Source organism: Nicotiana attenuata, chromosome 7, assembly GCF_001879085.1.
Source record: "Nicotiana attenuata strain UT chromosome 7, NIATTr2, whole genome shotgun sequence".
NCBI classification, from domain to species: Eukaryota; Viridiplantae; Streptophyta; class Magnoliopsida; order Solanales; family Solanaceae; genus Nicotiana; species Nicotiana attenuata.
Genome location: NC_031995.1, coordinates 6,732,396 through 6,747,558, shown reverse-complemented (window position 1 = coordinate 6,747,558; position 15,163 = coordinate 6,732,396). Strand labels below are relative to the sequence as shown.

At 34.7% G+C, this 15,163-nt stretch overlaps 1 protein-coding gene across 1 annotated transcript in view; it reads right to left on the bottom strand.

The window, feature by feature from the left end:
* Positions 10,778 to 15,163, bottom strand: part of LOC109230396 (nudix hydrolase 2-like) — a 4,483-nt gene continuing 97 nt past the window's right edge. The window contains exons 2-9 of the mRNA XM_019395904.1: positions 14,440 to 14,583; positions 13,865 to 13,930; positions 13,503 to 13,640; positions 12,629 to 12,700; positions 11,907 to 11,957; positions 11,748 to 11,782; positions 11,150 to 11,258; positions 10,778 to 11,051 (exon numbers count right to left, since the gene is read on the bottom strand). Of these exons, the coding sequence (XP_019251449.1) occupies positions 10,878 to 11,051; positions 11,150 to 11,258; positions 11,748 to 11,782; positions 11,907 to 11,957; positions 12,629 to 12,700; positions 13,503 to 13,640; positions 13,865 to 13,930; positions 14,440 to 14,568 (774 nt within the window). The 5' untranslated portion in view covers positions 14,569 to 14,583 and the 3' untranslated portion in view covers positions 10,778 to 10,877. The remainder of the gene's footprint in view (positions 11,052 to 11,149; positions 11,259 to 11,747; positions 11,783 to 11,906; positions 11,958 to 12,628; positions 12,701 to 13,502; positions 13,641 to 13,864; positions 13,931 to 14,439; positions 14,584 to 15,163) is intronic.

Sequence of the window (15,163 nt, the reverse complement as noted above, 5' to 3'; positions counted from 1 at the left end):
AGCAATAGAAGCATGACTAGTGAGGAGTGTCACACTCGAAATCCCTGCGTAATCAAAGCCTCTTAAGAAAATCTGGGAGAGCTGATACTTGGCTCCAACCTTTATTGGAGGAAATTGAAAAGAATAAGATGCAAAGCCATAGTTGTTACACTTTGATGAAATGACATAGTTCATTCAACTTTGAAGGTAATTTTCTTAACCTTGAATGCTTTCCTTCTTTATTCTTTCTAAATTCTCACTTCTAATGCTTTATGACCGTAGGGCTAATCTTATTGGGACTGAATTCATGGGGCGAGTTCTACATTGGAAAAAAAGGAACGAGAGTCTACAAGGGCTCTATCTGAGGCTAGGAAATAGCTGAGGATGCATTATTTGAGCAGCAAACTGGAAAAAAACAATTGAGGTACCCAAGTGACTTGTAGAAGAGTTGCGGGAGAGCAAGGCTCACTTGGAGCAACAAAATCATGGCTTAACTTCTGAATTGGGAATTGCGAATGCTCTTTGGGGTCAACTTAAAGAGGATAAAGACTATCTTGGAACGTTCTTTATCTAGAGCCAATGATAGATTAAAAGCTTAAAGCACTCATGGAGAAGAAAGAAGAATACGCAAAGGAGTTAGCTCAAAACTTAAGTCATGCCTCAGAATGATTTAAGAATTTCTTCTGATAGAATCCGTGCCTTGGAAAAGTTCTCATGCCTCTCTTGAAGCTTCCCTGATTCTCATTTAGCCGAGCACCAAATAATGAAAAATGACCTTGCTATGTGGGAAAGGAATACAAGGCTTATGGAGAAGAATATAATGCTCTTGAAGAAAATTTCAACATAGACGTGAGTTGGGTTTTCTAAATTCTCGAGTGATGGCTTTGATGAGGCTACACAGGAAAACTTTGACTTGCAATCTGACGTTGGCCAAGTCCATAGACACTATCGAAAAAGTCAACAACCTGCTGATACTCCTTCTCCGGCACTTGGAACTATTGACACCCCCTCTCCAGCACTTGAAGCTCCTGGAACAGAAGAGTGTTTGAACTCCGAAGCAGTTACTGAGTACTTGAAGTTATAACTCCAGCTTCGAAGTTGAAACTTCTATGACACAGTCTATGGAATTGAAGTTCATGTGACTGTTACTTCCCTCGTTGATGTTATCTCTTCAAGCTCAGCTGACATCGCTCCTATTGCTGCTTCGTCAGATTGTAACCGCACCTGTTATTGCTTCAAAAGTGATGTTACAACTTTTATGATGGTTAATGTTATCCCGTGGCAAGTGTGAAGGGATCTTTTGGTGAATCCCCAGTTACCATAATGGGCACTTGTAAGACAAATATTTGGTGATTTAAGTTTTTTCCTCAGTCTTTTATGTTTAAGAATTTTATGAGTATTTCTTTATGTTTTATTCTTGCCTATTTACTTATTTAGGACTTATAGATAACTTAGCTTTTAATTCTTTGAAAATGCTTTATGATTCTTCTCATGGAATATCAACATGACGGCTTATAAAAGAGGGCCCTTTTATTATATAATCAAACACTTAATGAAGAAGACGTCTCATTCATAATGGTGTTATAATTACGATGAAAGAAATAGGAATACACATGTTTGTATGCTACAACTTCGACAAGTTTTTATTTATGAACTTGAACAAACGTTGACATGTATTTAAAGTACATCATATCTTCTCCCAACTGTTTCCTTGTTAACAGATTTATATAAAGAAGAACGATAGATACGAGGTTTTTCTTTATAACCCGTTTAGTACATCATTCCCGACCCACTTTAGGGAAAGGGTTTGAGAGTGACTCCATTGTTTCCAGTGGTAAAGAATACTATGTATGCTTATGCTTGGATTCCATAACCTCTGCTCGACACTTGTTTCTTGATTTATGCATCTATTTTCCGTACGTATCCGTTCTGTCTTTATTGTACAGTCCCCAAGAGTTTGAGCTGTGAAATATAAAGCCTCAAGCATTTGTTTTTCCTCTTGACTTGGTCCTTTTCCTAAAACAGAAAATTTGCGGGAATCGGAGGTTCGATTAGAGATGAAGACTGCCTAACCCGTGTATTTTTCCATCAGATTACTCTGTACCCTGGGCTGGGAATTTAAACTATTCCCTTTTGCCGTACAGGTCTGGACTCATCATTTGGCACGAGGTTAGGGTTTTTGCCTAGCTTCTAAAAATCGTTAGTAAAATTGTTATAAATTAAAAAATGAATTTTAATAATAGAGATACCTGACCGTGATACTTTTCTCAAAAATAAGTACATCTTTTTAGATGGACAGCATTCCAATGTGAGGGTAATAGCTTGCCATCCATTGTCTCCAACTCGTATGCTCCTTTTCCTGCAATGTCACGAACTCTTGAGGGTCCTTCCCATGTTGGACTCAGCTTTCCTGAATTAGCACCTTTGTAAGATTGGAACACCTTTTTTTACAAGCACGAAGTCCCCAATTTGAAGAATCTAAGGCGTGCTTCCTGTTATAGATATCGTTCAACTTACTGTTTTTGTGTGCCGCCATTCTTATTCAATTTGCGTTTCTCTTCTTCCTTCTAACAAATCAAGATTCACTGCATTTCTACATCATTTGATTCCTCCGATGCTTGAACGTACCGTGTGCTTAGTTCTCCTATCTCTACTGGAATCAAAGCCTCTGCACCATAAAACCATTGAAAATGGGGTTTCTCCCGTGCTTTTTTTTGTCGTTGTACGATAAGCCCATAATACCCAGTAATATTTCACCAATTACCTTTCGAATCTTGCAATCTTTTCTTCAAGTTGTTGACGATAACCTTATTCGTGGACTCAGCTTATCCATTTCCCACTGATGATATGGTGTAGATGTTATTCTTTTAATCTGCCAACTTTCAAAAAACTCTGTGATTTGGGCCCCTATGAATTGTTGGTCCATATCACAGACGATTTCCTTGGTACTCCAAAAGGGCATATTATGTTTCTCCAAATGAAGTCTTAACTTCTTTTTCCCGCACCTGTTTAAAAGCTCCTGCTTCTACCCATTTAGTGAAGTAGTCTGTAGCACAAGTAGAATTTTACCTGACCTTTTGCTAGTGGTAAAGGACCTACAATATCCATCCCCATTTCATAAAGGGCACGGAGCTATGACAGGATGGAGTAACTCAGCTGGTCTATGTATATTATTGTCGTATCTTTGACATTGTTCACATTTAGACACGAAATCATTAGCTTCTTCTTCCATCTTGGGCCAATAATATCCTGCTCGAATCAATGTTTTACCAGCGACCTCCCACCAAGCGTGACTTCCGCAATGTCCTTCATGTACTTCCCTCATTACATATTATGTGTTGAGAAGGTCCGAGACACTTGCTAATGGGCCACCAAACATCTTTCGATAAAGGTTCCCTTGATGTAAACAATAACGGGCAGCTTTTTTGCGAAGTGCATGAGCTTTTGTTTTGTCGATAGGCACGATACCATGCTGTAAAAAAAGCAACAATTTCATTTCTCCAATCCCATGTTAAAATGATTAAAATTTACCTCATCTTATCAGGTTCGAGGACGGAATGAAATAGATGTACGATTGAAGTTATTGTATCATTTGCCACGTCTGCTGCTGACGCACGAGATTAGATAATCATCTGCTTCTGCATTCTCGTCTCTTGGATCTGCATTACCTTCCAAGTTGAATTGTGTTATTAATTCCCGTACTTTTTCCAGATATTCTTGCATTCGAGTTTCCCTGGCTGTAAAGTCCCCAGTATTTGATTAACCACGAGATGAGAATCGCTCTTGATTATAATCTGGGTTATGCCAAGTTCGCGTGCCAGTTCTAAACCTGCAATTACAGCCTCATACTCTGCTTCATTGTTAGTTATAGAATGACAATTTAAGCTTGTCTAATAGTTTCACCTGTAGGAGTACGAGAACTATTCCCTAGGCCTGCACCTTTTACATTAGAAGAACCATCAGCGAATAAATCAAGTCCCCGGTTTGCACCATTAAAAACTAGTAACTCTTTTTCTGCCTCTAAATGTAATTCCCTGACTTAAAATCAGCTATGAAATCAGCTAATACTTGATGATTTTATCGCAGTTCTAGATTGATAACTGATTTCATATTCGCTTAACTCTATGGCCCATTTTGCTAACCTTTCCTGATAAACTCATGTTTATGCAAAATGTTTCGTAATGGAAAAGCAGTAACCACAACAATGGATGGGCTATCTCTCTCATTCGGGTTTGACAAATAAGCTTTCAAATTTCTGAGAGCCAGTTGACAATCTTCGTTCCATTCAAAATGATCTTGTTTTTTGAGTGCTGCGAAAAATTTAAAGCACTTCTCCGAAGATTTGGAAATAAACCTCCCCAAAGCCGCAATTCTTCCTGTTAATCTTTGAACCTCTTTCTTACTTGTAAGGATATCAGGAATTTCTTCTATTGCTTTGATCTGAGAGGGATTCAGTTCAATGCCACGGTTAGAAACAAGAAAACCCAAAAATTTACCTGAGGCAACTCCAAATGCACATTTTTCTGGGTTGAGTTTCATATTAAATTTTTGCAAAATTCCAAATGTAACAGATAAATGAGAAATATGATCATTAGAATGCTGGGTCTTGACGAGCATATCGTCTATATATACCTCCATAGTTTTTCCTAAATGTTCTTGGAACATTTTGGTGACCAACCTTTGATAGGTTGCTCCAGCATTCTTGAGACCAAAGGGCATTACTTTATAACAGTAAGTCCCCCTGTCTGTGATGAAAGAAGTTTTGTTTTCATCACCGGGGTCCATTTTTATTTGGTTGTACCCCGAATATGCATCTAAGAAACTTAAAAGTTCATGCCCTGCAGTTGCATCAATTAACTGATCTATATGAGGTAGAGGGAAGGAATCTTTTGGACAGGCTTTGTTAAGATCGGTATAATCTACACAAACCCGCCACTTACCGTTTTTCTTAGGTACGACGACCGTATTAGCCAACCAATCGGGGTACTTTACCTCACGGATTGACCCAATTTTTAATAGCTTTTGGACCTCCTCTTGAATCACATGGTTTTTGAAAGCTCCTTGCTTTCTTTTCTTTTGTTTTACGGTTATGCAAGATGGGTCTTCATTTAGTTTGTGAGTCATTACATCCGGTGGTATTCCTGTCATATCAGCATGGGACCAAGCAAAACAATCCACGTTAGCTTTTAAGAATTCAATTAACATACCTCGCGTATCTGAGCTTAAGTTGGCTCCCACATAAACCTTTCGTTCAGGCCATTGTTCAAATAGTATCACAGGCTCGAGCTCCTCAATTATTGTTTTGATGTTTTCATTCTCTTCAGGCTCTTGAATCATATCAGGTCTCAAGTCTATATCTGTCTTTCCTCGTGCCGTTGTGGTTTGGTCTATGTCTTCTTCAACTTTATTTACAGCACTTGTTTCTGTTACCATATTAATGCTCCTAGCTGTATGTTGTTCCCCTCGAATTTGACAGATTCCCCATGGTGATGGGAATTTCATTACTTGATGTAGAGTTGACGGGACAACGTCCATATCATGAATCCACGGTCTCCCCATGATTACATTATATGCCATCTCCATATCTACTACCTGAAATTTGGTATCTTTCACAACACCCTCTGCAAAAGTTGTTAGAATTACCTCTCCTTTAGTTACAACACTGGAATTATCGAATCCTGTTAGAATATGCGCCTTTGGGATCATCTTATCCTCCGCTTGCATTTCACGTAGTACTCTTAATAGGATGATGTTTGCAGAACTTCCTGGATCAATCAAAACTCTTTTTATATTAGTATCATGTACAAGTAAAGATATTACCAGCGCGTCGTTGTGGGGGGTGATCACTCCTTCTGTGTCTGCATCATTAAAAGTGATACTTTCATCCTCTAAGGTTTGACGCACTCGTTTCCCGTGCGTGATTGTGACTTTGGAAACTTTATTTGAAGCTGTGTATGTTACTCCATAAATATCTTCTCCCCCACTTATAACATTCACGGTTCTCTTGGGTGATGGGAGCTTTGGTGGCTCTTGCCTGTTTTTCATGTAGGTTTGCTTTCCTTTCTCGCTAAACAACTCAGTGAGATAACCTTGTTTCAATAGATGGTCCACTTCACTTTGTAAGAATCTACATTCTGAAGTCTTATGCCCGTGATCATTATGAAATTCGCACCAATGATCTGGATTGCGCTTGTTTGGATTTGATCGCATCTCCTTCGGCCACGTACCTTATCTCCCATGCTCCTTAAAACAGCTACGAGCTCGGAGGTAGTGACATTGAAATTATATCCACCAAATCTCGCCTTCAAACTTCCATCATCATCTCGTGCCCCGCGTATGTTTCGATCATTCGCAAACCTTGATGAGGAGCCTGATTCCCTGTTCCTTGATTTTTGATCATATCGTTGATTATCCTGTTTTGTTCGTGAATCTTTTCCTGCAGGACCCATATAAGGATCGTACCTGTTTTTACCTGATCTTTTTTCAGTTTCAGATCTCCTTGAACTGCTTCTTTCTTCATGTTGAAATCGAGGCATGGTATCTTCTTCGATTCGCGACTTCGTACTGTACCTGTTATACACATCATTCCACGTGGTTGCAGGGAACTCTCGAAGGCTTTCCTTAAGTCTTCTCGTGGCTTCAGAACTTTTAACATTTAGATTGCTCGCAAAAGCTATTGCAGCCCAATTATCTGGTACACGGGGTAAAGTCATTCGTTCACGTTGGAACCTATCAACAAAATCTCTGAGCAACTCTGTATCCCCTTGTTTGATTTTAAAGATGTCCTCCATTCTTTTTTCAACCTTTTGTGCTCCTGAGTGCGCCTTAATGAAAGAATCTGGATTCATTTCTCGTGGTTCAATGGGGGTTCCTTCGTTTGAATTAACAAGGCCAGAACGAGGATTCTCCAGTGTATTGTTATTAGGCGAAGGTGTGGACGGCGCAGCAGGTAACCGGCTAACTAGCGCCTGAAGAGCTTGGCTAACCCGTGCATCAATTATTCTTTGCAGAGCTTCTTCTGGTCCCTCAAAATGTTCTGATTGCTCTTGCTCATCAGCATGTGATTTAGGAGTGCCTTCACGAGATTGACGTGGTGAATTTTGAAGAGAAGGGATCACGTTAAAGTTCTGCAAATCTCCTTGATCTTGATGCATTTGATTTTCACGGTTTCCCAAGGTGTTTTTACTGTTATTATTGTCGTGTGACATGATGATAACAACAGATAGAATGTAACTTAAAAAGAATAGATTATCAGATTCCCGGTAACGGAACCAATTTGTTTAACCAAAAAATATAATTTCGGTTAAAACTAGAATTTGAGATGAAAAATCGGGTTACTGATAATCAAGAGACCAAAAAAGAATAATAGGCTTTCTGAGAATAATAATAAAGCAGCGAACAAGTTTTTATTTCAGTATGATGTCAACAATAATCTTTTCCCAATACAACTTCCTCCTTTTATAGTTGATTCTAGATAAAGGAATGAAACCTAAGCTTTAATGAGACAATTATGGACAATAAATGATATTAAATGAGCCGTTACACAATCATTCCTATTAAATACCAATTTTCTAACGTATCAGGTATTTAATACTGAATTTGGACTCCTTTTTGTCTTCAGATCCATGTTTTCAATGCCTTTTGATCCATTGGCTTTAAATGACTCGAATTGATACGAGACTCGTATCTAAACTGCTTCTCGTGCCTGTTTCACTTCCTCTTCTCGTACCTGTCATCTTCCGTACCTTTTTCTTAATTGCTATACTTTGACTATTTGTCCAGTCCACGTGTCACGCCACGTCATCTTCAATATATATTCAACTTTTTATATATATTGTTAGGAAGAAAATATTGTCTAGCTATAGGCTTGTCATTTTCAGTAAACATTATTGTATTGGGAAAAAGTTGAATATATATTGAAGATGACGTGGCGTGACACGTGGACTGGACAAATAGTCAATATACATATGTGTGTGTGTGAACTATAAGTCACGGGTTCAAGCCGCGAAAGTAGTCACTAATGTTTGCATTAGGTGTAGGCTGTCTACATTATACCTCTTGAGGTGCGGCTCTTTCTTGAGCCCTGCTTATATGCGGGGTGCTTTGTGCACCAGACTGCTTTTTGACGTATATATCTTTGATCCTAACACAAAATCATGACATACGTAGCGAATACGGCAAATTATAGTAATTTATGCCAAAAGCATTAACTATATTTGCATGGATTTCCCACAAATAAACCAAAAAAGAGAATTAAAAGGAAACCACAACAGCTAATTAATTTAATGGGCTAAGACAGAAGTGATCTTGCTAGAGATCACTACTAGTCAGTGTCTTATTTACCACATGTAAATATGGTTACACTGCCACGCATAATTATATCATCAAACTAGTGAATATATGCCGCGCTTCGCGTGGTTATGAAGTGAAGTCAGGATATGATCAAATAGTTAATATCATTACTTTTGCTAAGCAAAATCAAGCCTTACTAATCAATTAAGTGTAATCAATTAAGTGTGTTACTAAATGAAATGGAGAAGAACAATTCTTCCTCTTGACATCGCTTGGTTAATGATTAAATATGAAGTCTAAAAATAAAATTTATATGGTCATGGCCTTGAGATAGGTCATGCAATAAAATTGCAAAAGAAACATCTTGGAGATGCAATGTGAACTTGAAATCCATGCCACACCCCTAGTACCAAATTTTAATTAGATTTTGACTCGGTCTTGAAAATCCAGAAGAACTTGTAAATTGGAGCTAGCTTCACCGTACCATGCCATAGACCTTACATCCTTGTGTGAATACACTAAAATTAGATCATGCATGAAGGTTAGGTCCTAATATAAAATTAAAAAAAGTATCAAAATAAAAGTTAATGCCACTTTGACCTAGCCTAGATCAACAACATCAAGAAAAACGAAGCCTAATTCTCGTCCTATATGTATATTGTACAGTGTACTCCACTCTGAAAATATATTATATGTACGAAATCAAAGGTTTATTTATTCTTACAAAAATAGGGGTGAAAGGAAATTAAAACTGCAATATAATTGACCAAACAACATTTTTCATGCATAGTTTTCTCAAAAACAATTTGTTTATGCCGTGCAAATGGCTCATATATCCCATCAGCACGAGCCTACAGGTAGAAATACATGATGAATAATTAAAGATTAAAAGAAATAGAAAAGCATTATGAAATTTTATACAACCGAAAAGGAATTTTTTTTTGTACAAATCATACAACTCGTGGAGCATTGAAGACACTATAATTCTTATTTTTCTTGGGAATATTCAGCTTTGATGCTCCACAATATAGTCACCAAAATGTCTCGAGAGTGACAATTTACCCTCTTCCTTTAACCATCTTATATGGTTTTAAGTTGTTGATGCCAATTGAAAAACGGAAAAGGGTTCAAAATACCCCTAAACAATTGCAAAAAGTTTAAAAATAGTACCCTTTATTCACCTATTGGGCTAAAAATATCCCTTCATCCACTTTTTTGGTTCACTTATGTCCTTTGACCGTTAGGTCAATGCTAAAATAAAAATAATTATTATTCTTTTTGTAAAGCTTAAAAAAATATTTTGCAAAATATTTTCGTTTTTTAAACTAATGCACCAATAGTACACTAATTTAATAAAGTATTTTTACTTATTTTTTTCAGTTTTACAAAAACAATTCAGTTTTTACAAAAAAGTATTTTTTTTTTTTCATTTTTTTCAGTTTTTTTCATTTTTTTCTTTTGTAAAAACTAGAAAAAAAAATTGTAAAAATAGAAAAAAAAATAATAAAATATTTTCGTTTATAAAAACTTAAAAAAATATTTTCAACAAAATATTTTCATTTTTGAAAAATATTTTTTTTCACTTTTTTAAAACATTTCGTTTTATTTTCGTTTTCCAGTTTTTTTTAAAAGAAAATATTTTCGTTTTTTTAAAAAAACTGAAAAAAATGAAAACAAAAAATATTTTTCAAAAACAAAAATATTTTATCAAAAACATTTTTTTTTCTGTTTTTACAATTTTTTTTCAGTTTTTTAGAAAAAAAAATGCTTTAAAAAAACTGGAAAAAAATAGTTTTTTTGTAAAAGTTAAATTGTTTATTGTAAAAACTGAAGAAAAAAAAAAGAAGAAGAAGAAAAAGAAGACGACTTTACTAAATTAGTTGACTACTGGTGCATTAGTTTAAAANNNCAAATATTTTTTAAAGTTTCAAAAAGATAATAGTTATGTTTAATTCAGCATTGCCCTAACGGTCAAAGGCATAAGTGAACCAAAAAGGTGGATCGAGGGGTATTTTTAGCCCAATAGATGGATGAAGAGTATATTTAAACCTTTTCCAATACTTTAGGGGCATTTAAAACCCATTTCCAATTGAAAAACTATAGGCCCGCAACTTCACTCAAGAGATGAAGCAAAATTGTAGAAACATTCTCTTTTCTTTTTTATTAAAGTCAAAATCATGAAGGTCGGAAATTGTACTGCCAAAATCAAACAAAGTATTTTTTTTTTTCCAAAATACACATGCACCTACAAAGCAATGTATAATTTTGAAAAGAACATGGTGGAATTAATTGTTCAAAGATATCCCACTATGACAGACAAAAGCTTATAAAATTTGTGCTTGAGAAACATCTAATAAAAACTAAAAATTAGTAGAAATATGAAGTAGAATTTAAAGAAAAAAATTAAAAATTTAAATCTCCAGAATCATTGAATTAAGGAGTTCGTAATAAAGTACACAATAGAACAATCCAATTCTTATTTTATTTCTTTTTAAGATATGTTTTGATTTTCTTGCAAATATTATTTCATACACTGTAAACTGGAAATTCACAACTTTATTGCAAACATATGCATAAAAGAGTACGTATTTAATTAATTTTAATGATCATATATTACAGTACAAATAACAGTTCTTAGCAGAAAGTCCTGTAGTTGTAATAACAGCAGAGAATCCAGTGTATTCATTGTCTTTTTTAGCTAGACATATCTTGGCAATGTTTTTGGAGAGTTCACTTTTGTTCAACTTTGGTTGAGCTGCATATTCTTCTATTGCCATCCACTGCAAAAAGATCAATAAAAGAGGTTATTTTTGACATACCTGAGCTTCATCAATATGTAAAGTATAACTGAAATGCAAAGTGGTTATTTTTGACATACCTGAGCTTCCTCAATCTCAGCATTTTGCTTGCGGATAGTAAAATTAAGGGGTTTTAGAATGCATATGAAGAACAAATCCGACTTTCCAAAGAATGATTTGTGACTTTGTCTGTAGTGAACAAAAATTTAAAAATTTCAGCTGCTGAATTATTTTGGAAGAACAAGATTAATTAGGACATATATATAATCATGTGTTGTAGAAAACTTATCCTGGAAAGATGTGTTTGTAATTTATTGCTTTTTAGACCTTACTTTTTCTTATGAATATAATTTTTTTGTTATCAAGGATCCGTAGCCGCTACCCTTCTGGTGAGCACAGGGTAAACCCCGCTCTTATGTAATAGACTGCAAACTATACAGAAAGGTAAATCGCACGCACTAGGCAAGCATCGTGCAATTGGCTCGATTAAAAAGATATGCAAGTGGATTTCGAACCCTAGATCTCCTATTCGGGAAGTCCCTACTCAACCAACTCGGCCACCCCTAGGGTTTTCTTGTGAATATTGTTATTTCTTTGTTGTCTTTACATTTTCTTTTTTGTTTTTCTTCTTGAAATTTTACAATTTGTTGATGGCCAAAAGGATGAAATCGTTCTTACCTGAAAGCGAGGATTTCAATAAATTCTGTCTCAATCTAAAAAGAAGAAGAAAAAGAAATATTTGTGAGTTTCACTGCTCTAGATTTAAGGGAAATTAATTTGTCTACTTTTTTTTTTTTTCTGTTCATCAAATTAAATGATTTAGATGTACCAACTTACTCCTGTCTCTTCTTGTACTTCTCTAATGGCTGCCATGCATATATCCTCACCCTATATGTGAAAGAATTCCATAAATTATACTTACGTATATTATTAACTAAATAATAATACTATAGAGCATTTTGTATATATACAATATACCACAAGGTTAATTTCAAAACCTATTGTTCTGAATTCTGATGATAACTAACACATTGACCTAGGTCAAAATATTTAATCAAAGAATGTTTGACTTGTGACATTTACTAGTTGTGCGAGGATGGATCTTTTACAAAATACTTGGCAAAAAGAAAACAATATGAGATATACTTTAGTTCAAACTTTTAAGGAGATAAACATCGATCAGTCGAGTGCAATACATTTTTACGATTATTGATTATGAAACTTGAGAAAGCAAATTGTTATTAAAAATATGAAATTCTCCAAACATATATGCAGTCTTTTCCTTAAAAAAGTTTATTTTATTCTCCCAATTAGCAATTTATTTTCTCCTTCCAAAAGGCTGATTCCCTAAACGCACTGGCTTCTTTCAGGAAAAAAAAGAAAAAGTTATTCCTCCAATTATTTCTTTTTTATTTAAAAAATAGGCTGATACTCTCTTCGGAATCTCCCTTTACGTTTTGGAATATTGACAAATTACAATAAAAAATATATATAACTACTATTATAAGAGATGGAATGAAAATATTATTTGATAGAAATGAAAGATACAAAATGTTAACCTCTTCAACAACTCCAGTAGGCAGTTTCCAAATTCCAGTGCTTTTTCCAGATTTTTCTTTAACTACTAACACCTGCCAAGTCGAATAAGTTCTTTAGTTTTAACTTCTTCAATTAGACATATGGAAATAACTACTCGCACAATTGATTTTTACACTAACAGTATATGTTATTATATCTTAATTACTATAGTAAGTAATATGCCTTATTTTTTAGATTATACATTCCACTTTTTATGTGACACTGTGGGCATCGAAATTTTAAGGGATCAAGCCAAATCCTTAATTAAAGATATTACAGGGACTCTTGAAATCCTAGGAGTCTATTAGGGTTTCTTGGAGGTTGCTCTACCCTAAACCCTAACTCACACATATATAAATGGATACACATTTCCTTGAAGAAGTGTCTCAAAATCCCATAAACTCTTGGGATATTCACAAAGCGATCAAAATATGGCTGGATACTTCTTGACAATCAAATAGTTCAAGAATCTGGAGATCAAATATATCCCCAAATATGGCCGCATACTTCTTGACAATCAAATAGTTCAAGAAACTGGAAATCATATATATCCCCAGGAAATTTGCATCATACTACATTCGAGAAATACGCGGCTTCAACCCTCGAATCACGGAGATAATCAGGAGAGAAGAATCAAGGGAGAAACATAATTGTACTCACTATTGATTAGTAAAAATATTTTTCTCTTATTTTGTGATTGCAGTTTATTATTCATATGTTTAAATTTAGTTGCAAACAGATACTATAATTTTATTTCAAGTGACCTAATAATGTAAGAGTAGTTTTATGAAGTTAAAAATTCTTTATACCAAGTACCAACAATAATTCACAAGAAAAAGAACGTGTTATATGGACCTGTCCATTATTGTTGAGGACGAGAGCACCAATACCAACACGATGAGAAGCATTAGCAGGTAAAGTTTGAGGTGTTTCTGGAATCCAATACACAAGCATCAAATATGTTGCCTCTGCATGATGATACCAAAATTCCTCCTACAATATAATTAAAGACACCACTTAATTATTTATATAACTACATACCGTTGTATTTTTCTATAACAATACAGTTATATAACAATCATTCAATATAAAAGTCAAATTTTTATGGAACTAATTTTTATGTTATGTTATAATATATGTTCTCAATAATAGCAGTTCACTTATTAAAATCTAGTGAAAAGTAGTCTGTGTTAGTGGAGTATATATGTATATTTTACCTTAACTGCTGCTTCAACGAGATGAGCAAGTTCTATTGGCAACTTGATCCATACAGCCTTCTTTCCCTGAACATATCAAAATGAAGAAAACAAAAAGAATGTATTATTACCTATGATCTATCTTTTTATAATTTCAAATTCCTTAATAGACTAACATTTATCGTAAGTATATGAACTAACTAAGATCTATCTTATTAACAGCTGGCAGCCAACTGCACGAAGCATCCCGCATTCACGCAAGGCTCGGGGAAGGGCTGCACCCCAAGCAAAGGTGGATGCAGAGTGGTTATACCGGGTTCAACTGAACCCAATACTTCCGACGCGCGCGAAGCATAAATTTATGTATAAAAATTCACTAAAATTGTACTAAATTAGTAGGTTTGAACCCATAATTTTAAAAATACAATGGTTTCATGGCAAAAATTCTTCAGGATTGAACCCATAGCTTAAATACTGCATTCGCCTCTGACTCCAAGGGGTGTGATATACACAATCTACCCTAATACATGCATTAGTGACTGCTCTCACGACTCGAACCCGTGACCTATAAATGTATAAATAACAAGCATACATACCTTTTGCCTCCAATGGGATATGGAAGTCATCAGCATAGTATGGAATTTATGAGAATCAATAAGTTCCTCCCTCTTCATGTTAACAGTAACTCCTCCATAATTATCTTCAGTTGCCTCAAATATTTCCATTTCTTTTTCGTTAATCTGATCAGAAGTTGGAAGAATAAAAAAAAATATTGAATATATGCTGGAAGAAATTCTAAATTTCAAAGAGTAATTAAACTTTTTAAGCTAAGTATGTGCAACGCATTATATTAGGCACGTCTTTAGCCTAATGTCAAATATATTAGGCTTTTCATTTTTACTTTTTCGAATCATGATAGCTACTCGATTTCTAAAACAAGACTATTTCATATATATATAAATTTGAATTATTTTAAGTTTCGAAACGTGAATGCATGTAGGTTTTTATTCAGAAAGCGCTAAAGTTATCAATACAAATGATGTAAAATACAAAACTTTACATTGTCACTGGAATTCAACTTTTAATAGCAAGTTTTTAAATTTTATTTTTCCACGTTATCAAATTATATTTGTTATAATCAGTTACCTCAGGTAACTCAACGTGATGGCTCAAAACTATAATATATTGTTAGTGCACAAAATTTAAACTCTTACGATAATAATATATGCATGCTAGCTAGGATAACTCAAATGTGAAGAATTTACATATCAATAATTAACTTTTTGGAACTTCGGCTGTAAGCATGAAAAACTTTAAAAA